The sequence below is a fragment of the Podarcis tiliguerta genome (genome assembly GCF_965153285.1).
Source record: "Podarcis tiliguerta genome assembly, chromosome: 16".
NCBI classification, from domain to species: domain Eukaryota; kingdom Metazoa; phylum Chordata; class Lepidosauria; order Squamata; family Lacertidae; genus Podarcis; species Podarcis tiliguerta.
In genome coordinates, this window is record NC_139549.1 from 585,344 (window position 1) to 610,185 (window position 24,842).

The 24,842-nt window shown below is 50.7% G+C and overlaps 2 protein-coding genes across 3 annotated transcripts in view; both read left to right on the forward strand.

Annotated features, from left to right (window-relative positions):
- The window catches only part of LOC310666072 (uncharacterized protein), a 1,539,811-nt gene that overhangs the window by 115,716 nt on the left and 1,399,253 nt on the right, over positions 1-24,842 (forward strand). The gene's annotated exons all lie outside the window — the stretch shown is intronic.
- LOC310666028 (sodium/potassium-transporting ATPase subunit alpha-2) overlaps positions 21,225-24,842 on the forward strand; it is a 45,982-nt gene continuing 42,364 nt past the window's right edge. Inside the window, exon 1 of the mRNA XM_083416506.1 lies at positions 21,225-21,667. Coding sequence (XP_083272632.1) covers positions 21,656-21,667 — 12 coding nt within the window. The 5' untranslated portion in view covers positions 21,225-21,655. The remainder of the gene's footprint in view (positions 21,668-24,842) is intronic.

The window sequence follows — 24,842 nt, forward strand, 5'->3', positions numbered from 1 at the left end:
AAGGTCCCAGGGCGGGTCATGACATTTAAGAAAAACAGTTTCAAACAACTTACAACCATTATTGTTGTTGTTTAGTCGTGTCCGCCTCTTCATGACCCCCTGGACCAGAGCACGCCAGGCCCTCCTGTCTTCCACTGCCTCCCTCATGCTGGTAGCTTCCAGAACACTGTCCCACCATCACGTCCTCTGTTGTTCCCTTCTCCTTGTGCCCTCCATCTTTCCCAACATCAGGGTCTTTTCCAGGGAGTCTTCTCTTCTCATGAGGTGGCCAAAGTCTTGGAGCCTCAGCTTCAGGATCTGTCCTTCCAGGGAGCACTCAGGGCTGATTTCCTTCAGAATGGAGAGGTTGGATCTTCTTGCAGTCCATAGGACTCTCAAGAGTCTCCTCCACCGCCAGAATTCAAAAGCATCCATTCTTCGGCAATCAGCCTTCTTTATGGTCCAGCTCTCACTTCCATACATCACTACTGGGAAAACCAGAGCTTTAACTATAGGGACCTTTGTCAACAAGGTGATGTCTCTGCTTTTTAAGATGCTGTCTAGGTTTGTCACTGCTTTTCTCCCAAGAAGCAGGTGTCTTTTAATTTCAACCATTATTACTGGACAGCAACTCCCGGGAAACAGCCTTACTCCCATTCAGGCCCTTGGGGTCCCTCTGGTCCAGCCTGGCCTGGCAGCAGATTCCGCTGGACGGTTTTAAGCAGAGTTGGTCCTCTATCATGGCTCTTTGGGTTGAGATTCCTGCATTGCAAGGGGTTGGACTAGATGACCCTCGGGGTCCCTTCCAACTACACAATTCTACAATTCTATGAAGCTCTCTGGGGTTTGGGCCAGGGGGGGGTCTTTCCCCAGCCCTGACCCTGACCTGGAGATGCCAGGGGTTGTGTTGGCAAACTTCTGTCTGCAAGCCAAGCGCTCTGTCACTGAGCAATGGTCCTGCCACTAAAAACATACACAGCCTCTAGTCCTCATGGAGGCCGACAGACAGATTTAGGCAGGAGCAAAGAAGCTGAGTCAGATCCTTGGGCCCCATCTAGCTCAGGATTTCAGTCCAGATAATGCTGGCTGGTTTTGGTTTTAAACCATAACATATTTCTAAAAGATGTTTTTGACTGTTTTAAGGCTGTTTTAACTGTTTTAGAATGCCTCTGTTTTGCTTTTAAATTGTAGGTGTATTTCCCCCCCTGGTCTCCTTTGGGGGGGGGGAGGAAGTTTTTCTATTTTACCTTTTAGAATATTCATTTAACTCCCCTTCTTCTCTTTCCGTGGTTCAGTTTGCATGCCATAAATCCCTGCATAGTTTACAAAAACTAAACCATTCAGTACGTATTCCATTATTTCATCCATCAAAACTCATTTACACTGTTGAATTTATCTTAATGCTGCCAACGTTTTCAATTCCCCCATATATTCAATAAACATTTTCCAATCTTCTTTAAATGTATGTTCTTCTTGTTCTCTTATCCTATAAGTTAAATCTGCAAGCTGCGCATATTTTCCAAGTCCACCACATAGGACAGAACGTACCCTCAGCCTCCTTGCAATTCTCCGATTCAGTCTTAATTTATCACTGTGAATTCTTCTAATTGGCATTCCCCCCTCCCCCCTTTTTATCTTTACAATCAAGTGGTTTATAACTTTTGGAACACAGATAAATCAACCTGCGAAACTCGGGACAGTGACCCGAGGAGACCACCGTTTTTGGCAGGTAGGGAAATGCGACCACGTTTAGTTGGCTAATATTTCCACTCGTATCTTTCCTGCTCTCCGTCGGAATTTAGCCGGCGGTTTCTGTCGCAACCTTGTTTGTGCTGCAGAGAAGAAACACCCCCGTCAGGGCCGGCCTGGAGGAGGCCGGAGATCTGGAGAAGCAGGGAGCATGTTGAGGCCCCCATCCGTGGAAGACAGTGTCCTTACAGAGAGCCAGCTCATTCCTGGGCCCACGCAGGCCAGCGCCGGAATCTGAGACCCGGGAAGAGCATGGGAGGAGAGCGAGGAGCCATGTGGACTCCACATCCCAGCAAAAGGGTCCCCGCTTTGGCCATGGAGGGCGCTCTCATCCCAGCCCCAGAGATTGAAGGGGAATGGGAGAGGCAGGAGGAAAGTGGGGCAGGAGAAGGAGGAAGGAAAGGAGATTCTGGCTAAATATTAGGAAGAACTTTCGGAGGGTAAGAGCTGTTTGACGGGGGAACGGACAACCTGGGAAAGTGGGCTCTCCTCCCCTGGAAGTTTCTCAAAAGTGATAAGGACAGGGATAAGGGGAAAAGAGGGGACACGGGTGGCGCCGTGGGTTAAACCACAGAGCCTTCGACTTGCCGATCAGAAGGTTGGCGGTTCGAATCCCCGCGACGGGGTGAGCTCCTGTTGCTCCTGCCAACCTAGCAGTTCAAAAGCACGTCAAAGTGCAAGTAGATAAATAGGTACCACTCCGGCAGGAAGGTAAAGGGCGTTTCCATGCGCTGCTCTGGTTTTGCCAGAAGTGGCTTAGTCATGCTGGCCACATGACCCGGAAACTGTACGCCGTCTCCCTCGGCCAGTAAAGCGAGATGAGCGCGCAACCCCAGAGTCAGTCATGACTGGACCTAACAGTCAGGGGTCCCTTTACCTTTACCTAAGGGCAAAAGAAGAGCCTGCTTGATCAGGCCAATGGCCCGTCTAGTCTGAATAATTTGAATCAAAGAATCCCCGAGGATCATCCAACCTCCTGCAATGCAAGAATATGCAGCTGCCCCAGACAGGGATCGAACCCGCGACCTTGGGGTCATCAGCTAGTCCAGCATCCTGTTCTCACAGTGCCCAAGCAGATGCCCCACATGAGTGCTCACATTGTGGTTTCTAGCAAGTGGTATTCAGAAGAATTGCTGCCCTCCTGGCTGGTACCCAGCGACAGGCCTCTCTCCCCCCCCCTCCCGAATTTGTGCAACGCTCTGAAAGCCATCCAAGTTGGTGGCAGAATTTTAGCATTAAAAATTGCAGGGAATTGCTGGTGTGCAAAAATGCACTAATTTATATTTTAACCGGCACAGAAGGCAGAGGAACTCATTTTCAGATCCAGCCCAGGTTAAGTTCTTTCTTAAATTGCTCCATACCCCACCCCAGATCACAGCACCCAGGAAACTGTCTGCCTGGTAGAATAATACCTCAGTGCCTTCTCTGCCACACACCGAATCAAAAAGCATCTTTCTCTCTTTTTTCTATATTTTTATTTTATTTTCAAGAATAATACCTAGGTATAGAATAATAAAAAGGTCTTCAGCAGTACAGATGCTTGTATTTTTTGAGTCAATAACAGTTTTTTCACTGGTTAACGAACGCCTAATAATAATAATAATTTATTATTTATACCACACCCATCTTTCCCCAGCCACTCCGGACGGCTTCCAACAAAATATTAAAAATACAATAAAACATCAGGCATTAAAAACTTCCCTGTACAGGGCTGCCTTCAGATGTTTTCTAAAAGTCAGATTGTTGTTTATTTCCTTGACATCTGAAGGGAGGGTGTTCCACAGGGAGGGCGCCACCACCGAGAAGGCCCTCTGTCTGGTTCCCTGTAACCTTACTTCTCGCAGTGAGGGAACCGCCAGAAGACCCTCGGAGCTGGACCTCAGTGTCCAGGCAGAACGATGGGGGTGGAGATGCTCCTTCAGGTCTACTGGACTGAGGCCGTTTAGGGCTTTCAAGGTCAGCACCAACACTTTGAATTGTGCTCGGAAATGTACTGGGAGCCAATGCAGATCTCTCAGGACTGGTGTTATATGGTCTCAGCGGCCGCTCCCAGTCACCAGTCTAGCTTTCTTGTTAGCAGGGCTCCCTATATGGTGCATTCCCCAGAAGGCCTCTTTGGCAAAACTCTGTTGCAGGTGGGAGACATAAATAAGAGCAAGGAAACCTTTTACACAGCCAGTTACAAAAGGATAAGATCGATGCAGGAAACTTAGCGAACACTGAATCGGAAATACAGGTGTTAAAGGTTCCATATTTTTGTATAATGGGATGCGGGAGCTCCCGTTGTTCGGTCCCTGCTCCTGCCCACCTAGCAGTTCGAAAGCACGTCAAAGTGCAAGTAGATCAATAGGTCCCGCTCCGGCGGGAAGGTAAACGGCGTTTCCGTGCGCTGCTCTGGTTCGCCAGAAGCGGCTTGGTCATGCTGGCCACATGACCCGGAAGCTGTACGCCAGCTCCCTCGGCCAATAAAGCAAGATGAGCAACCCCAAAGTTGACCATGACTGGACCAAATGGTCAGGGGTCCCTTTACCTTTATTTTTGCATAACAGGAAGCAGGATGTTGTGGGTTGCCTCCCTTATAAGCACCACAAGAGCTCAGCATCCGCCTATTGTGTGTTTTGGGGTCTGTTCCTCCTGGGCTGTTCTCCTGCCTCCCCTCCCCTCCCTTCTCTGCTAAGAGATGGTGACCCTTTGGCAGCAAAGCCACATTCCTGCTTCCTTCCCAGCTGTGGGGAGGCCTGTGGATTTGTCCTGCTTATTTGTATTTATTTAGTATTATTATTATCATTTCCAAGTTCCTGGCGGGGCTGTCATGCGAGGATGACCCTGGCAGGTCCCCACCTGGGATAACATGAGGCTCCCCCCTCCCATGGTGAGGTGGGGGCCATCCCATCAGGCCCCTCCAAGCTGCTGAATTGCCTGCTGCACCAGAGAGCTGCTCCAACATCTTCCCAACCCCGGAGGGCTGCTGGCTCGTCCCACAGAGCACATCTTCCTCTGCTCAGATCATCATAGCCCCTTCCAGAGATGGATTGGGCAATCTCACCACAGCTTCCTGGATTTATTTGCACAGCTGGGGAAGGCTCTCCGGTCGGCGTTGCTCATCATTGGTAAGAAGAGCCCTGCTGCTCTTGGATCAGGCCAGCGGCCCGTCCAGCCCAGCCTCCTGCTCTCACAGGGGCCAAATGTCCCTAAGAAGCCAGGAAGTGAGATAGACTGCCTCTGGAGCCGGAGGCTCCACAAGGACACCAGGTGAGCCCAAAGAGAAGTCCTCTAGTCCAGCCTTCTGTTTTCACAGGGGTGACCAAGAACCCAGGAGTCAGCATATTGGGGTAAATTTGCAGTAAAAAGTGCTGATGAATGCTCACGGGGACTTTAAAGCAAGCTGAAGCCCTCAAATGTGGAGAAGGAAAGGTTGGCAAAAAGGAGAATCATCTAGCCTATGGTTGCCCTATTTCAAAAAGTGAAAAACCGGCACAAAAGTTGTTGTGCTTTTTGGAGATTTTTGAGGGCGGTTTTCCCGGACATTTTAACTGATTTTCGGATATTCCACCCAAACACCATTTCCAGATAAAGTGGTACCTTGGGTTACATACACTTCATGTTATATATGCTTCAGGTTATAGACTCCGCTAACCCAGAAATAGTGCTTCAGGTTAAGAACTTTGCTTCAGGATGAGAACAGAAATCGGGCTCCGTCGGTGTGGCGGCAGCAGGAGGCCCCATTAGCTAAAGTGGTACTTCAGGTTAAGAACAGTTTCAGGTTAAGAACAGACCTCCGGAACGAATTAAGTACTTATATGTCATACACTGCATGTCCTGAACATAGGGCAGACCAAGCCAAACCCTGTGAAACTGAAATGGCCCTAGTCGCCCTTTTGCTGGTTGCATTGGTGCAATAGCATGTCCAGGTCTGCTGCAGAGGCGGCCCCTCGCCCCCCCCCCCAAACTCAAAAGGCAGGATCCAGCCTGCAAAAAGCCCCAATTGAGGCAAGAGTTCCACCACGGAGAACAGGACCGTGAGTTGCCCCAGCCCCCCCCCCCCCTATTGCAGAATCCCATTATTCTTCCTCTTCCGCCCCCCCCCCCGCCAAACCCAGCCCCTGCTTCCAAGCGCTGCACACACACACATTCCCAGAGAGAAATATCCCCCTGAATGCAAACATTGTTTTGCTCCCTGGAGATCTGGAAGAGAGTCGAGACACAATGAGGACCTCTGTCTTATTTGGGCTATAAATACGGGCACCCCGATCTCTGGGCAGTGAGAGGTTGGGGGCCCCCTCCCAGAGCAGGGGTTCCCACACTTTGGGGGACCAGCTCCCTCTTGCTCCCATAAATGCACCCCCACTGCCCACTACCCTGTTGCTGTGTTTTTAAAGCATTATTCAGAATAGCGGTTTGCACAGCCCGCTAAGGAAGAGGACAACACAAGGAAAAGTCAAAGTGTTAGCAATTCGTTGCACACCAATTGCACAAACCGCTTAATAGATTCAACAAAAAAAGCGATGCCAGCTTTTCAAAGTCGGGGGCATTTGCACCCCCTGAAGTCTCCTTGCCTGCTAGCGTTGTTCTGATTCATGCTTTTTATAGGGATGGGTTTATGGAAGCCGGGAGGGCCAAAAAGGTTTAGCAAGCACTGATTTAGTCTAACCTCAAGCTCAGTGCAAAATGTACAAGTTTCCCCCCGGAGTTTGAGGACAGTGTCCGTTCTGTTGTCAGGCTGGCAGCTGTGATTGATGCCTTGGCCGGCTCTTCCCAGGGCTCCTCTGTTCCCAAGACCAGCCCGTCCTCTCCCTCCTGGGGCAGCGCCTTGCCTTTGGGGCTGCCAGGAGGTCTGGCTGTTTCCATGGGGACTGAACCCGCACAACTCAGAGAGAGGAGGAATAAAATGCAGGCCTATGAAGAAGAGCCAGAACTAATTTTCCACGGAGAGAAAAGGCAAGGGAGAGGCGACAGGATGGAGGTGCGTGGAATTGCTCTAGAAAGGGGCTCAAGAGTTTCTCCCAGGACTGGTGGGCAGCCAGGGGAGCTGAATGCTGAAAGACGCCAGACAGAGACAAGGAAAGACTTCTTCAGGCGGCGCATGGTTAACCTGTGGAACTCTCTTCCACAGGAGGCAGCGATGGCCACCAACGTGGATGGATCTGAAAGAAAATTGGACAAATTCATGGAGGAGGCTATCGATGGCCGTTCAACCTCTGCGTAAAGCCCTCCAACAAAGATCTGAGGATTGTAGGATCTGAAGGGACCCCAAAGGCCATCTAGTCTAACCCCGTGCAACGCCCTCAAAGGTCCTCAAGTGACCCCAACTTTCATTGGGGGTTTATAAGGAGAGAGTGGGATGGTCACCTGCCAGGGATTTTTCAGGTGTGATTCCTGCATTTCAGGGGGGATGGACTAGATGACCCCTGGGTGTACCTTGCACCCCTGCAAATCAATGATTCTGTGACTCCAGAGAGAGAAGGGGAACCCCTTCCTTTGCGTTTTACTCCCTCCGCCCCGCCTGGCAAGGGGGCCCAGAGTTGTGGGTCCATAGACGGTGTGTGTGTGTTTTTCTACTTTTCCCCAGAGGCCTCTTGCGATTCTCTCCACGGCTCAAGGACTTTGGCAAGAGGCATTTAGCGTTCTCTGTGTGTCTCTGAGGCAGCCAGAAATTAGGTCCTTTCTCCCCCCCCCCCCCGCCTTGTTCTTCCTCCCTTTTTCCCACCCCCCATGCAGTTATTCAGTTCCAACAAGCCCTCCTCTGAATGACAATTGAGGCAGAGAGAATCTCTCCCCCCCAAAAAAAAACAACAACCAGGGACAGCTTGGGATTTATAATGTGGGTCAAGAAGAAACAGGGAACAGGACGGTGGATGGGCTGTGTATCCCGGCCTCCTTCCTTGCAGGTTTTTTGGGGTGAGAGGAGAAACACGGCCCCTTTGCAGAAGGGAAGGATCCTGGTTTCTTCTCCTGGCATGGCTAGAAGACCCTGCGAGGGCGAGAGGAGCTAATGGGGCTCTCAGGGGTTTTGAGGGATGCCCTGACACCGTCTGAGATGATGCAGGTCTTGGTTGGACCCTGTGAGAAGAGGATGCTGAGTTAGTCGGGGCCCCTTGGGCCTGATCCAGCCCCTGAGACCTTCTGATGTTCCAATGGAGCCTCCAGGGCCAGGGCCAGTCTACCGAGACTCCTGGGTTCTTAGGGGCTTAAGGACAAGGCCCTGGACTAGATGGGCCCCCTTTGGCCTGGCCCAGCTGCAGGGCTCCTCTGGTGTTACGGTGGAGCTTCCAGGTACCGAAGCAGTCTATCTGCAGAACTTGGTTCTTTGGGGCGTTTGCCATGGTGAGAGCAGGAGGCTGAAACAGACGGGCCACTGGGCTGATCCAACAGGCTCTTCTGAGGTCCTGATGTTCTTATCAAGTCATGTGCTTTAAATATGCTTTAGATGGAGGGCAAAGATGTGGCGTCTCTCGTATAGAAACATGCGCACACACGCCTTGGCTTACTTATTTGAGCGATGCGATGTGCCTCTCTCACACATACGCACTCCGTGAGGTGGAGCTGAAACAGAGACCGGTAAACACACAGAGGATGTTGTCTCGAGAGCGCCATGTCCTGCGCCAAGCGGCTCTCCGTGTCCCCAGTGCGCATTGTGCGCTTGCCCCGGGGTCGCCATGGGCTTTGATCTCAGGAGGCGCCATCCGATCGCATCAGCCTGCCCTCGAATTCCTCTTTGCGGCAATAATTGGCCCCCACTGGGCTCTGGGCAGCCTCGGCCAAGGAGGGGGAGTCCTTTACGCAACGCGGACCTGGCCTTTGCAATCCGTGCCGTCTCTCCTGCTGACGCTGCAAATCTCTTTTTTGCAATTCTTGCTTCAAGCAGAGGAAGAATCAGCGTCTCCTGCCAGGGCAGGAAAGGAGATGGAACCCTGGAGGGCCGGACTCCCGCGGATCTCCGGCCCTTGCTGGGTCGGTCAGCTGGTTCTTCTGTGACTTGCCAAGATCCGGCCAAGTCCCTGCAGGATCTCTGAGGGGGAAGCAGCACAGGGCAGATGTGGGGAGAGACTCAGAATGGCTTGTGGACATGCGCTTTGCTCAAAAACAACAACACATCATCCGCTCTGCCTCTTCTCTGGGGCGGAAGGAACACACAGTTTATCTGCAAATTAGAAGGTCTGTGCAGAAAATCTCAAGGAGACCAAAATATTGACCTTTGACCTCTCCACATCATGCTTGTGGGTGCCTGGATACTGGACTATGATGGGCCGCCTTGGGTCTGATCCAGTGGGTAATAATAATAATAATAATAATAATAATAATAATAATAACAACAATAATAATTTATTATTTATACCCCGCCCATCTGGCTGGGCTTCCCCAGCCACTCTGGGCGACTTCCAAAAAAAAATTAAAATACAGTAATGCATCAAACATGAAAAGCTTCCCTAAACAGGGCTGCCTTCAGATGTCTTCTAAAAGTCTGGTAGTTGTTGTTCTCTTTGACATCTGGTGGGTGGGCGTTCCACAGGGCGGGCGGGCGCCACCACCGAGAAGGCCCTCTGCCTGGTTCCCTGTAACTTGGCTTCTCGCAGGGAGGGAACCGCCAGAAGGCCCTCGGATCTGGACCTCAGTGTCCAGGCAGAACGATGTGGGTGGGGACGCTCCTTCAGGTCTACTGGGCCTTTGAGGCCATTTAGGGCTTTCAAGGTCAGCACCAACACTTTGAATTGTGCTCGGAAATGTACTGGGAGCCAATGTAGGTCTTTCAAGGCAGGTGTTATGCGGTCCTGGCAGCCGCTCCCAGTCACCAGTCTAGCTGCTGCATTCTGGGTTAGTTGTAGTTTCTGCGTCACCTTCAAAGGTAGCCCCACGTAGAGCGCATTGCAGTAGTCCAAGCGGGAGATAACCAGAGCATGCACCACTCTGGCCAGACAGTCTGCGGGTAGGGAGGGTCTCATCCTGCATACCAGATGGAGCTGGTAAACATAGAACCTCCAAGTCCAGAGGCAGTCTATCTAGATTCTGAGGTTCTATGGGGGCATTTGACTGCTGTGAGTTCAGGATATTGGACTGGGTGCTGCCTCTTTGGCCTGATCCTGCAGCCGGGCTCTCCTGACGTTATAATTAATCGTAAAATCGGCACGAGCAAATTGTTCTCAGGTCTGTGACCTCGTTCCTGGTGGTTCGTTACGCAGCCGCCCTCTCTGTCCGTCGCCGCCTGGCACTCGGACTCAACCCGCAAAACGGACGGGGGACATGTAAACAGAGACTCCCCGTGGGAATCTGCCACGGCTAATTTTAGAAAAAGAAGGCCGTGGTCATCCTGGCTCCGTCAGTGTCACAACCGGAGGCCAAGAGGAGGAGGGGAGGGAGCGTGAGGGGTCTCCCTGCCCCAAGGACGCTGAGGGACAGCAGCATGCCAAGGCTTGCAAGCAGAGCCAGACCAGCGGGATTGACAACCACAGAATTGTGTAACTGGCAGGGACGCCCAAAGGTCCTCTAGTCCACCCCCATGAAGTGTAGGAATCCCAGCTGCCCAGCTGATGGAGCTTGAGAGGCGCCCAGGATTAATAATACAGTGGTACCTCAGGTTAAGTACTGAATTCGTTCTTAACCTGAAGTACCACTTTAGCTAATGGGGCCTCCCGCTGCCGCCGCGCCACCAGAGCACGATTTCTGTTCTTATCCTGAAGCAAAGTTCTTAAGCCGAGGTAATATTTCTGGGTTAGTGGAGTGTGTAACCTGAAGCATATTTAACCCGAGGTACCATAATAATAATAATAATAATAATAATAATAATAATAATAATAATAAATGTTATTTATACCCCGCCCTCAGCGGCCAGAGCTGGGCTCAGGGCGGCTAACTCCAGTAAAATTACAGTAAAAACATAAGGGGGGGACCCAATTTAAAATACAGGTTAAAATGCAATTTAAAATGCAGCTTCATTTTAAAATAGACCATAGATCAAGACCAAAAGGGGAGGGAAACATAAGGATGAGACTGAGTCCAAACCAAAGGCCAGGCGGGACAGCTCTGTCTTGCAGACCCTGCGGAAAGATGTCAAGTCCCGCAGGGCCCTGGTGTCTTGTGACAGAGTGTTCCACCAAGTCGGGGCCAGGGCTGAAAAGGCCCTGGCCAAGTTGAGACCAGTCTAACCACCTTGAGGCTCAGGACCTCCAAAGTGTTGTCATTTGTGGACCTTAAGGTCCTCCGTGGGACGGCCCCAAAGGGATGTGGGTCCTAGGCCACATAGGGCTTTAAAGGTCAAAACCTTTAAAGATCATAAGCTGACTATCAGCTAAGATTGACCCAACATCCTGGCCAAAGAAGATGGTGAGCATCAAAAGAGACTGCCAGATCAGGCCAGGGGCCCCTCCAGTCCAGCATCCCCTTCTGATGGTGGCCAGGGAGCCACTAGGAATCAAGATAGACTGCCCCTGGACCTGGAGGCTCCATTGGAACTAAGAAGAGCCTGGCTTCTGGATCAGGCCCAAGGAGGCCCACTCTCTTCTCACAGTGGCCCAAATCACAATAAAATGAATCACAATGAAATTCAAAGATCAGTTAGATTATCCCCAGGGCTAGCTGGCTGAATTGGTCCTACTTGGGCCAGCGAGGAGACCAGGGGAGAATTAGCTGTGGGGTCTCAGAGCGAGTGAGGGAAGGGAAGGGAAATAAAAGATGAGGCTGAATTCAAATTAAAGGCCAGGCGGAATAGCTCTGTCTTACAGGCCCTGCGGAAGGAGGTTAAATCCTGCAGGGTCCTGGTCTCATGGGACAGAGCATTCCACCAGGTCGGAGCCACCACTGAGAAGGCCCTGGCCCTGGGGGAGAATAGTCTGACTTCCTCAGGGACCTCTAAACTATGGTTATTCATGGACCTTAAGGTCCTCTGCGGGGCAGACCAAGAGAGGCGGTCCTGTAGATATGAGGGCTCCTCCTCCGTGAATTTCTTGTGGGACCAAAGGGGTCCCCCCAGGCCGGTCTCCTCTTATTGGTGTGGCCAGCCAGATGTCTTTTCCGGGAACTCCGCAAGCAGGGCAGCAGCAGAGCTCTCCCCACATGGGATTCGCGGTGACAGATGAAGGGAAAAATCAGAATTTCATAGAATCATAGAATCATAGAGCTGGAAGAGACCACAAGGGCCATCGAGTCCAACCCCCTGCCAAGCAGGAAACACCATCAGAGCACTCCTGACATATGGTTGTCAAGCCTCTGCTTAAAGACCTCCAAAGAAGGAGACTCCACCACACTCCTTGGCAGCAAATTCCACTGTCGAACAGCTCTTACTGTCAGGAAGTTCTTCCTAATGTTTAGGTGGAATCTTCTTTCTTGTAGTTTGGATCCATTGCTCCATGTCCGCTTCTCTGGAGCAGCAGAAAACAACCTTCCTCCCTCCTCTATGTGACATCCTTTTATATATTTGAACATAGCTATCATATCACCCCTTAACCTCCTCTTTTCCAGGCTAAACATGCCCAGCTCCCTTAGCCGTTCCTCATAAGGCATCGTTTCCAGGCCTTTGACCATTTTGGTTGCCCTCCTCTGGACACGTTCCAGTTTGTCAGTGTCCTTCTTGAACTGTGGTGCCCAGAATTTTGTACGGGAGAAATTTTCAACTTCCTGCGCAAAGGATGCACTGAAACGTTCCGTTGTTTTTTGCAGCAAAAACAGCCAAGCAAGGCTTTTAGAGACCAGCCCAGGCTCATCGCTGCTTTTGCTTAGCTACCTCCTTGGGAGACACGATCTGCAAAGTGACCAGCATCCCTCGTGGCGGCCTCAGATATCCGACTGCCTCCTCCTCCTCTTCCCCCCACTTCTCCCTTATCAGTTTTGCTCCAGCTTTAGAGATAGGCCTGCAAGGCCTCCGATAGTTCAAGGGGATTCAGTGCATAATTCATAGAGTTGTAGAGTCGGAAGGGACCCCGAGGGTCATCTAGTCCAACCCGCTGCAATGCAGGAATCGCAACTCAAGCGTCCCTGACAGATGGCCACCCAACTGAAGGAACTCCCTGCCGCAGGATCAGGCGATGGCACCGGGCTCAAATGGCTTTCAAAGGGCGATGCAAGAGGTTGGAGCAACAGGAGAGGTCTGTGTACAGCCTGCAGGGCGCAGGAGCTAAACAAAGCCTCCATGATAGAAGCAGTCTACCTCCAAACATCAGCTGCTTTGGTGGGGTGAGGCTCAGAGAGACGGCTTTTGCCATGGAGACTTCTACTTACATTCTTAAAGGTAAAAGTACCCCTGCCCGTATGGGCCAGTCGTGTCCGACTCTAGGGTTGTGCGCCCATCTCACTTAAGAGGCCGGGGGCCAGCGCTGTCCAGAGACACTTCCGGGTCACGTGGCCAGCGTGACATCGCTGCTCTGGCGAGCCAGAGCCGCACACGGAAACGCCGTTTACCTTCCCGCTAGTAAGCGGTCCCTATTTATCTACTTGCACCCAGGGGTGCTTTCGAACTGCTGGGTTGGCAGGCGCTGGGACCGAACGACGGGAGCTCACCCCGCCACGGGGATTCAAACCGCCGACCATGCGATTGGCAAGCCCTAGGCACTGAGGTCCTACTTACATTTTTAGGGAGTAAAAAAAAAAAAAAAATATTCCCAAGGCCTTGCAGGTTCACAAATTGGTACAGGAGTTAAATGGAAGCAGGGCATTTTCTCCTTATATCAGCTTGCGAGGAACCTCAGGAGAGCCTGGCTGCTGGATCAGGCAAAGGGGGGCCAGGATCCTGTTCTCACTGTGGCCAAACGCCATCAAGAACCTGGTGTTGTAAACAAAAATCTGCCCTTTTCCCTTATGGGGGACACAAGAGCCCTCATAGAGTCCTTTGCAGGATCTCCTTCAGTCAGAGAAAATAATAGAGGCCAACCAGAGAATATTGAGAAGCAAAGCAGCTCGTAAGCCTGATCTTTATTTATCTGTTGCAACAGGTGCTCCCCTCACAACGCAGGAAAGGAGGGCCCAGAATCAAGGTGTGTCTGCCCTTATATAGACATTTGAAATTGCCACCCTGTAGATCAAGGCCACCCCCCCCCCGAAACATCATACCTACATCACAGAAAGGGCGGTCTACAGCAGAAATCTGAGTGCTTTGTTTACCTCCTGTCTGACAGGTTACCTGTTAATGGTCACTTGAATGGATACCCTGGGGAGCTTGGCCAGTCTTTTGTAATGATAAATACTTAGTTCCTGGGCCAGGTCACAGGCTCACACCCTATTCATATCTTAAATGTGCCCTTAAGACAGGATTTGTGAAGGAAAAGACAATGGGGAGGCTTTTCCATTTTCCTTTGACCTTGCAGAGAAAACATTTGGTCAGTTTGGGAATAAAAAATGGCTTCAGGTTGGTCTTCCTGTGCTGATCTATGTACGTGCTTTGTTGGTACACTTATGAACATTTAACATATATCTAAGACCTCAGAATTCCTATCCCAATAGGAATGTAGATAGACTGCCACTGGACCTGGAGGCTCCATAGGCATGTAAGAAGAGCCTGGCTGCTGGATTAGGCCCAGGGGGGCCCATCCAGTCCAGCGTCTTCTTCTCACAGTGGCCAACCGGATGCCCCAAAGCAAAACCCGCAGGGGATTCGAACTCAAGTCTCCCCTCCTGTAACCGGCAGCCAGCAGGGGATTGAACCGGGAAACGTTCTGCATGCAGAGCATGTGTTCTCCCTCCTGAGCCACGGCGGCCGTTCTTTGCTGAGCTGTTTGGGGCCAGGAATGTAGGGAAGGAAGGACAAGCGCCAAGGATCAAGGTTTTGGTTTCCTAAGTTACGAAACCCCGGGGGCTGAGGAAGCTGCCCACGCTAAGGTCAGCTCAAGGACTCGGGGAGGGGAACGCGGGCAAGAAGCAAACTGCTCTCACGGGTTGCTTTCGTCCATCTTTGAGCTGTAGAACTGGAGAGGTGAATGGGACCCCCAAAAGTCATCTAGTCTAACCCACTGCAAGACAGGAGCCACAGCTAATGTTCTCCTTTCTCCCGAGGGTCTGTGCGTTCAGTGTTTCTGTGCGGAACCGGTCGCTCCATTTTACCTCGGGGACCTTTGGCAAAAATCTGTCACCTCTCGGCCTCCAGCTGCTTTCAAATCCACGGACACCAGGCTCACGGCCACCTGACATTTGGGACGGTGAAGAGGGCTGGGGAGTCAGGCCTGCCCTCTCTTGAAGTCGGGCGTTCAGGAGTTTGGGGTGAGGACTTCCAGCCTAGGGGTGAAGCCACAAGAAGGGCAGAGGGCCGCGGGAAGTTCTCAGAGTCAGGCCTTTGCGCATCTAGCCCACTCGGACTGGCCCACTCCAGGTGAATGCCATTACTACTACTACTACTAATAATAATAATATATGATTTATACCCCACCCATCTTTGTTGTTTAGTCGTTTAGTCGTGTCCACCTCTTTGTGACCCCCTGGACCAGAGCACGCCAGGCCCTCCTGTCTTCCACTGCCTCATGCTGGTCGCTTCAAGAACACTGTCCCACCATCTCGTCCTCTGCCGTCCCCTTCTCCTTGCGCCCTGCATCTTTCCCAGCATCAGGGTCTTTTCCAGGGAGTCTTCTCTTCTCATGAGGTGGCCAAAGTCTTGGAGCCTCAGCTTCAGGATCTGTCCTTCCAGTGAGCACTCAGGGCTGATTTCCTTAAGAATGGATGCGTTTGATCTTCTTGTAGTCCATGGGACTCTCAAGAGTCTCCTCCACCGCCAGAATTCAAAAGCATCAGTTCTTCAGCGATCAGCCTTCTGTATGGTCCAGCTCTCACTTCCATGCATCACTACTGGGAAAACCATGGCTTTAACTATACAGACCTTTGTTGGCAAGGTGATGTCTCTGTTTTTTAAGATACTGTTTTTTTAAGATACCCACCCATCTAGGGTCCAACAAAACATTAAAATACAATAACCTATTAAACATTAAAAGCTTCCCTAAACAGGGCTGCCTTCAGAAGTCTTATAAAAGTCTGGTAGTTGTTTATTTCCTTGACATCTGGTGGGAGGGCGTTCCACAGGGCGGGCGCCACCACCGAGAAGGCCCTCTGCCTGGTTCCCTGTAACTTGGCTTCTCGCAGTGAGGGAACCACCAGAAGGCCCTCGGAGCTGGACCTCAGTGTCCGGACTGAACGATGGGGGTGGAGACATCATAATCATGCCTACCACAACCTCCAGATGGATTTCTTCTTTTCCCACTGGCTATTCTTAAGCTCTTGCGGCCAAACCGATAGCTGCTTTTCCTCCTCTGCGAATTTGCCCCATCCTCTTTCAAAGGCTTCTAGGTTCATGGCCATACCTGCGGGAGCAAGTTCCACAGTTTAACTATGCGCAGGTCCTGGTTTGGTGCTCTCACCACTAGACCACACGCCCTCCCTGGTCTTTTTGCAGGGCGGAGGATCTCGGGCGCCTGGGAGACAAAACCCCACCAGTGACCCACATACCGAGGGAGCGGCACGCACAGGCTGAGATCGCCGTGCAAAGGATGGAAAATCTTAGCCTTCCCCGTGGCCCTGGAGGGAGACGCATTACGGGAGGTTTTTCCTTTCCCTCCGAAAACACATTAAAAAGAGATTTGAGAGAGAAATAATTCAGCAATCCCTGGAGTTTAATTCCTTGTGGGCCAGCAGGGGAGGATCAGAATTCATTAAGACCGGGGAAACTTCCTTGGCCAAATTCTCTCGTCCTTTTCTTCGCATGAGAAACCGTCTCCGCCCTACAGGGTGCCCAAATTTTCCTTCTGGCTACGGATCTTAGCCTCCTGCCAGAATATGGCCTGCGTCCAGGATCCCTGAGGGACCCCCTTCCCCCCCCCCGAACCCCTCCCTGGTTCTTGTGGTCTATTTGCAGGACCCAAAGGACAAGGCTATTCCCCTCCACCCCACATGGAGGGTTTTATTCAGCCAAGGCAGTGTGGTGTAGCAGTTACAGGCAAGGACCTAGGAGGGACCTGGGTTCAATCCCCACTCAGCTATGTCTCAGTGGGTGACATTGGGCCAGTCAAAGAATTATGGTACCAAAGACATAGAGTTTTGGAGGGACAGCCCTGGGTCATCTAATCCACTCCCAGGCAGATGGCCACCCCAGCTCTGTTTAAAGGTCTCCAAAGAAGGAGAGGCCATCACCTTCCGGGTGGAGCTGGAACCTCCTTTCTTGCCGCATTTGAGTTCTGAGTTCGAGTCCTCTGCTCCCGAGCAGCAGAAAACAAGATTGCTCCATCTTCATCATCAACATCAAATATCCTTTATTAGGCATAGCAAACCACACATTATCAAACAGCCACCTTTTGTCCCAGTCAGATCTTTAACTCCAGAGGAAATTGATTTGCATAAATAATACAACACTACCACATCACCGATCAGTTAAGAACCACCAAATCTCTTTATAATGGCTCAGTCTTTCTACATGGACAGCACTCAAAAATTCAGCCACTATTAATTTGATCATTCCTGTCCGAAAGCAGGTCCTGAACTGTTGGTAGCGTAGATATCAGCCTCTTGAGTTGTAAGGCCTCTAATAATTGTCTTCTGGCATAAAGGCCTGGAAACGATGCCTTATGAGGAACAGCTAAGGGAGCTGGGCATGTTTAGCCTGGAGAAGAGGAGGTTAAGGGGTGATATGATAGCCATGTTGAAATATATAAAAGGATGTCACATAGAGGAGGGAGAAAGGTTGTTTTCTGCTGCTCCAGAGAAGCGGACACGGAGCAATGGATCCAAACTACAAGAAAGAAGATTCCACCTCAACATTAGGAAGAACTTCCTGACAGTAAGAGCTGTTTGACAGTGGAATTTGCTGCCAAGGAGTGTGGTGGAGTCTCCTTCTTTGGAGGTCTTTAAGCAGAGGCTTGACAACCATATGTCAGGAGTGCTCTGATGGTGTTTCCTGCTTGGCAGGGGGTTGGACTCGATGGCCCTGGTGGTCTCTTCCAACTCTATGATTCTATGATTCTATGAAATGCCAAAATCACATTAACTTCAGTGGGTCTACTTTGAGTAGGACAAGGATTGAGCACAACCCATAGAATTCAGCCGGACCGTCAGGTGAATGAAAAACCACCTAATTTTTTTAATGGGAATCTCCCCCATTCGCTGTTCTCGAACCAGCGTGTGAGCACAGCCTTCCTTTGAAATTTTCACTTTTCTGAGTTTTGAGATACAGTTCTCCAACCAATGTAGCTGCATATATTTGGGGAAAGTACGCCTAAATATTTTGCTCACACCCTCATGAAAATTCACCAGCATTTTAGTACGAATTTCTCCTTAACAGACACATCTTTCACACGCAATTTTGCCTAAGATCCTTTTTGCAAAGCAATTTCCCCAAATACAATGCATTCCTGGCTGTTGTTTTCAATAATATACGCCTTTATAGGCATGCTTTACCCAGTTGGGTGCGTTTTTGCACACTTCCATCGGCAGGAGAACCACACTACAAAATTCGGAGCAGTGCGAATCTTGATGGTTGCATTTCAGTTCAGGTATTGTGGCGAAAAGTGTGAATGGGGTAAGCCTGCCTTGAAGGTGCAAAGTAGGCTGAGCTTCTGCTGCAGGCAGAATTAGGACCGGGCTTTTTTGTGCGCCAGGTTTTTTGCTCCAGCCTTGCGCTCGTCTCTGGCAAAATACCTCTGACATGCCTCTCCGCCACCTCCTCTCGCTGCCATTGATAAGAGGAAGGATCTGTATCATCCCGGAGAGAGCTAATCGCTTCCCTCAACCTTTTGCAAGCTCCTTGTCCCCGGGGCCTCTGACTGATGGATCTCTGTCCTTATCACCCAGGTAGCGTGATTCCCTCCTGACGCACGCATCCAGCTCAGAGTCACAGTCCTTGGTTTTTTAACCTAATCAATTCCTTTTGGGTTCCTAGATTGCTGATCCATCTGAATTCTATTACTGCCTTGAGGATTAGGCTATCTCCGTGTGAAGCTTTTAATGGCGCTTATCTTTCGCCACGGCCTTGTGGGGAAGAGGCCTTGACACGTCCGTGCCTCAAAAAGGGCTTCTCTGACAGCTTCACCAGAAGACACACCGGGCTCATCTCATAAGCCCGCGGCCCTGCTGGGCTTTTCCTTGCACCGGCTGTGTGGGCACATAACACTAAAACCATGATTTGTTTTAACCAGGGGTTGTTTCACAGATGAGCATAGTGACCGTTGCATGGATAACTGTGGTAGAGTGGGAAGGGACCCACGGGGTCATCTAGTCCAACCCGCTGCAATGATGGCAGTGGCGATGTGGGCACCGGGTTGGGAAAGGCTGGACTAGAGAGGAGAACTCTGTGCACAACATGGGAGAGGGAGAGAAGCAGGAGAGGTCTGTGTGTGTCGTTGGACGGATGTGATGATGTGCCGTACGACCAGCCAGGCATCATAGCAGCCTTTCCCAACCCGGTGCCCACATCGCCACTGCCATCATTGCAGCGGGTTGGACTAGATGACCCCGTGGGTCCCTTCCAACTCTACCACAGTGATCCATGCAACATTCACTGAAAGAGAAAAGAAACCCCAGAAGAACTAAATAATAATTTTTTAAAAAAGGAACACACACATACACTACTGTTTTGGGTTGTTGTTTTTAACCATTCATATTAAATTCTTAGTGTGGGATTACTTGAATCCCTCGACTTCCACCAGCCTTTCTCCACCTGTGGCTCCCCAGATGTTGTTGAACTACAACTCCCATCACCCCTGGCTAGCAAGGCCAGAGCTCGGGGATGATGGGAGTTGTAGTCCAACAACATCTGGGGACCCACGGGTTGAGAACCGCTGCCCCTCCCGGGTTCCATTTTATTATTTTCATTTATGCACGTCCAAAAAATCTTAACTTCTGTTTTCTTCCATTTTTAAGTCTTTGTCTGACGTGAGAGCAAGTTTTGACCATGCCAAGTGTTCAGCTGTTTGAGGCCTGAGTCGTTGAGGACTTTTAAACACAAAGGTGAGCACCTCGAACCGGGCCTCGAAATGAACCAGCAACCAGTGCAGCCATTTTCATAATTCCTGCGTCTGAAAATGTGGAGCGTTGCTGCTAAGGGAATCCTGGGCAGGAGGAGCTGGTGCAATGAGGTGAGGCTGCATCTGTTCATCTGAAGCCTGCCCACAGCACCGCACAACAGCTGACCTGGCCGGCAAATGGTCTTCGGCAGAAAAGCGTCAGGGGGTTTCCCTTTCTTGCTTTTCTTTTAGCGTGGGCTCTTTGACAAAACAAGGACACAGGTGGCGCTGTGGATTAAACCACAGAGCCTAGGGCTTGCCAATCAGAAGGTTGGTGGTTCGAATCCCTGTGATGGGGTGAGCTCCCGTTGCTCGGTCCCTGCTCCTGCCAACCTAGCAGTTCGAGATTAAGTGCAAGTAGAAAAATAGGTACCGCTCCGGCGGGAAGGTAAACGGCGTTTCCGTGCGCTGCTCTGGTTCACCAGAAGTGGCTTAGTCATGCTGGCCACATGACCCGGAAGCTGTACGCCGGCTCCCTCGGCCAATAAAGTGAGATGAGCGCCGCAACCCCAGAGTCGGCCACGACTGGACCTAACGGTCAGGGGTCCCTTTACCTTTGGCAAAACTGTCACACTCACTTTCTGAAGGCTTTGGGGAACAGCTGGGGATCCTTTTACTCTTTTGATCAAGATGCGCTTGAATCACCACCTTCTGAGGTAATAGAATCAGAATTGCAGAGTTGGAAGGGACCTCCACAGGTCATCCAGTCCAACCCCCTGCAATGCAGGAATCTCAGCTGAAGCCTCCAGGACAGATGGCCATCTGACCTCTGCTTAAAAACCTCCAAGGAAGGAGAGTCCACCACCATCTTGTGGGAGCCTGTTCCACTGTCTAATAGCTCTTATCATCAGAAAGTTCTTCCTGATGTTTTAGTCGGAATCTCCTTCCTTGTAACTTGAAGCCATGGGTTCGGATTCATGTTGGAAGATTTCCTGCCCTGCTTATATCCCAACTTTGCCATCCGAAGCAGCATCAAGATACAGTCAGTTGACGAACATCTCAGTTTTAGAACACCAGAAGTAAATGCTTCGGTTTTCGAATGCGCCTCGCAAGTCAAACATGCCCTGCAGCTCCGGCTAAGTGCAAGATCCTGTCAGCTATTGAGTTTTCGGTTTTCGAATGTTTCAGAACTCGAATGGTCTTCCGGAACACATCACGTTCCAAAAACCGAGGTACCACTGCACTCAGTCTCATTCACTTCACGTAACAAACTGACCTTTCTTTATTCCTCTTGCATGAGAACTTCTTGCAGGCATAAGGGCAAACGTGTGGTCATAACAAAGGGCACATTATAATGCTAGCGAAAGGTCCCCAACCTCTCAGTGTGTGTGTGTGTGTGTGTGTGCAGGACGACACTTGGCACGCTGGACATGCATGCGGGTTCAGACACACGCCTCGCAACAGCAGCTGCGGAAAGGACAGGTGTGGCAGGGACCCAGAAAGGTGGCATGAGTCACCTGCCTTGGAGATACGCCTCACAGCCCCCCAGCGCAAGGGGGAAAGAAATAGAGGGGCAATTTTTGCACAGCTGGCCAGTTTCTCCTTGGCCAAGGGACTGGCAGGGGGTGCCGCTTGGCAAGTCTCCCCTGGCAGAGCCAACTGCTGGTGGGCAGAGAGCCTGAGGAAGGGAGGTGGGGTTTCTCTGCAAAAGGGGGCTGGGTCTATGGGGCAGGGGAAAGCAGAAGGGGAAAGAGGGAGGTTTCTTGGAGGAGGGGCTTCCCTCCCTCCCTCCCTCTCTCTCTCTCTTTCTCCCCTCTCAACTGAGGATCCAGTTTCTACAAGTGCCTCTGTCCAGAGAAGGAGCGGAGGAACCGAGCCGTCTATTTAAAGACAGGAAGGGCCCACCCCTCTGAATGTATATCTCCTACATGTGCTCCCTATAGGCTACCCCCACCCCTTTTGTTGTTGTTGTCGTCTCCCCCTCCCCACCCCCTTTGCTCCGGTCCCCTCCGTCTCCTGCACCAGCAGATATGGGGAAAGGGGTAAGTACCGCTGCTTCTGGGGCCCCCAAAGGCCGTATCTAGGGGGGGAGTGATCCTTCAGGGGTGCAAATAAGTACTGCAAAGGGAAAGTAATGGGGGGGCACCTGCAGGGATCCCTGAGAAGGGCAGGGTGTGGGTGCGCGCCTTCTGGGGTTTTGTGGCGCGCAAGGAGGAAGGGTCCACAGGCAGAGAAAAGGCAAGAATTGGAGGAAGGAGGTCGGAGCGTGTTGGCGCAGCCTTCTCTGGGAGACCAGAAGGTGCGTTTGGCCCCGAAGAACCGTCCCCATATCTCCCACCCACCTGTGAAGGCAGATTAGCCCCACAGGCCGTGGCTGGGCTGGGCAGATTGCGGTCCTCTCTGGGCGTGGTCCGCTTTGGCAGAGAGGGGAGTGCAGGATCGGGTCCACGGATTGCATTGAATAATTTTAGGTCTTGCGCTCACGTAGACTGGCCTTGGGCGTCTTGTTGCTTTGAGCGGAGGAGCAGGGCTGTAAATGTCATGGTGCTGAAATTCACCAGAGTCCAGCATGCTGCTTTCTGCTGCCCTCTGTCTGGCGTACTTTGAGGAGAGGGGTGTTTGGGCTCCTGCTTTGAGTTCGGAAAAGTTTCCCCCCCCCCCCCGCCCCTGGCCAGGAGGTCTGTGCTGTTGTTCTTGCACCTACAAAGTGTGGCCTTCGCTTTGAGCCTCTAGGGAGAACCTCGCGGCCGGTGGCGGCGGCAGCTGGCAAAATCTGCCACCCCGGCTGTCAGAAAAAAGTATTTCGCTGTCAGATTTTGCAGGGTGGCAGAGAGAGGTGCAGGAGAACAAAGTTTGTTGTTACATCCGTGTCACAAGATGTGTTGGTTTCTCACATTCGGTAGAAAGGCATATTTAAATATAATATTCTGTAAGACAAAAGCGCCTGTTGGGGGTTCTTCCTTTTAGACTGTTGATAATTCCTTGGGAAAGGTGACTGCCAGCTTCCAGCTTCCACAGAACTCTTTGCTGAGTTTCTCTCCTCCCTGATGCAACGTTTGGTGCCATTTGGTGGTTGGGGTAAATGCTCCCTTCTCTGCACCCACAAAACAGATAAAAGAAAAGGCGCGCATCTGCCTTCTCTATAGATCGCTTTTTCCACAGTCATGGTTCTCACCCGCATAGAGAAAGGGGTGTTAGCATTTGTTGTCCCAGATGTTTGGGACGCCGCTGAGGATTCACCTGTGATCTAGCGCAGCTGGAACTCCAAGGGTTCATTTTCAGATATATAATTCAGTGCAGAACTCCCGGGGTTCCTATCAGTGCAAATGACTACGATCCTGTGTTCTTTGTCGGAAAGGTAGATGGTGAAGCATCCCTGCGCGGTCGCTCTCCGTCATCTTCCAGGAGCGTTTGTCGTCCTTCACTTTTAATCCTCTCCTAGTTAAACAAGATCTTGTCCCCGTGGGAAGATCCGAATCCGTATCCGGTACAAGCCAGGGGGTGGATTAGTCGGTCTGGATCCCATTCAGCGTCTTCATTTAGAATCGAGCCATGCAGGGTAGATCCCACAACCTTTCAAAACCACAACCGGAGAAAGACGATGGTTTTTGTTTGGATTCTGAATTGTAGGTTTTCCGGCACAACCTTAGGGTCTAGAAACTTGAAATAACACACTATCTCCTGGCACTTCATGAGAAGCCACCAGGGCAGAGAGGGGTGGCAGGAGGCCCCCCCTGCCTCCTGTCAATCACTAGGCACCAGCCCTGCCAGAATGGGGGCTGGAGCTCAGGGATTTGGGGGCCACTGCAAGGTTGTTGTTTTTTATGCGGTGGAGGCAGGAAAGATACAGAGGGATTGGAAGAGACAGAGGCTCTGGCTTTCTTCCTTATTTTGAATAGTTATTTTATGATACTTGAAGTCTCACGAGGAAGAAAAAAATCAAAACAACCAAAGAAATATGAATGTGCCAGTCTTTATTGATGGTCAAATTTGGGTAATTAGAGCAGAGGGTGTTGATTGAGAGAGATTAAAGCTTTATTGATCATACACACCATACTTGGCTGATTGGAGCTATTTCTGACCTCTTTTTTTCTTGCCTCTGCATAGCTACACCCTGGGCTGGCCACCTGAATAGTGAATAGTTTGCCTTTTATTCAGTTCATTGTTTTTTCTTTGTGTTAATTGTACTTCTTGACATGTATCTTTAATGAACCTCACTAAAAAAAAAATGGGGGGGGGGAGGAAGAGACAGAGGCTGATTTCTGCCCCCTACATTCAGTGAAATGAAACATTAGCTGTGATTCCTGTGGGGGGGTGGGCTGGATGACCCTTAGGATCCCTTCCAACTTTGCACGCCTAGGATTCTGTGATTGCCCCCTGTCCCATTTCCACGCACCCTTTTGCCCCAAACAGGGTGCAGCCAGGACCAGGCTGTGTGAGCAAACTGGACCCCTGTTGCCAGAGATTTCTTGTTCCCCGACAACCCACATATCAAGGGTTTGCCTTTCTTTGCACAAAGTGTGCACCAACAGCTCCGAGGCTTTGTCACAAGCAGGAGGTATATGATTCCTGCGAAATAAAACAAAAGTCTGGATTGGGGCCAGAAAACAGTCAGCTGTTCATCAAGCAGTGGTTCTGATTTGCAGGCCCTCTGAGTGTCCCTGTTTTCCAGGGATGGTTCTGGATTTACAAAAGCTGTCCTGGTTTCTGATTTGATCCCAGAATGTCCCACTTTTCCTTAGGACATCCCTATTTCTGTTGCAGAAATGTTGGAGTTGTGGAAACCCTGAGCCAAGGAGATAAATAACAACACAACTTTTAGAAGACATCTGAAGGGAGCCCTGTATAAGGAAGTTTTTAAACGTTTAAGTTTTTATGTATACTGGAAGCCACCCAGAGTGGCTGGGGCAACCCAATCAAATGGATGAGATGATAATAATAATAATAATAATAATACAATAATAATAATGGAATAGGATGCCCCTATTTTCATTGGTGAAATGTTGGAGTGTATACAATCCACTTTTAAAGCCATCCAAGTTGATGGTCATTGTCGCCTCCTGTGGCAGGGAGTTCCATAGTTTAACGATGCGCTTCATGAAGAAGTTCTGAGACCCTGGAGGCCCAATGCCCATCCGTGTGGTCAGTACTGAGATAGAGAGACCAAGTGTCCAGCTTGGATTAATCTGCTTCCCACTTTCCCGTGTTTGTGTTCCA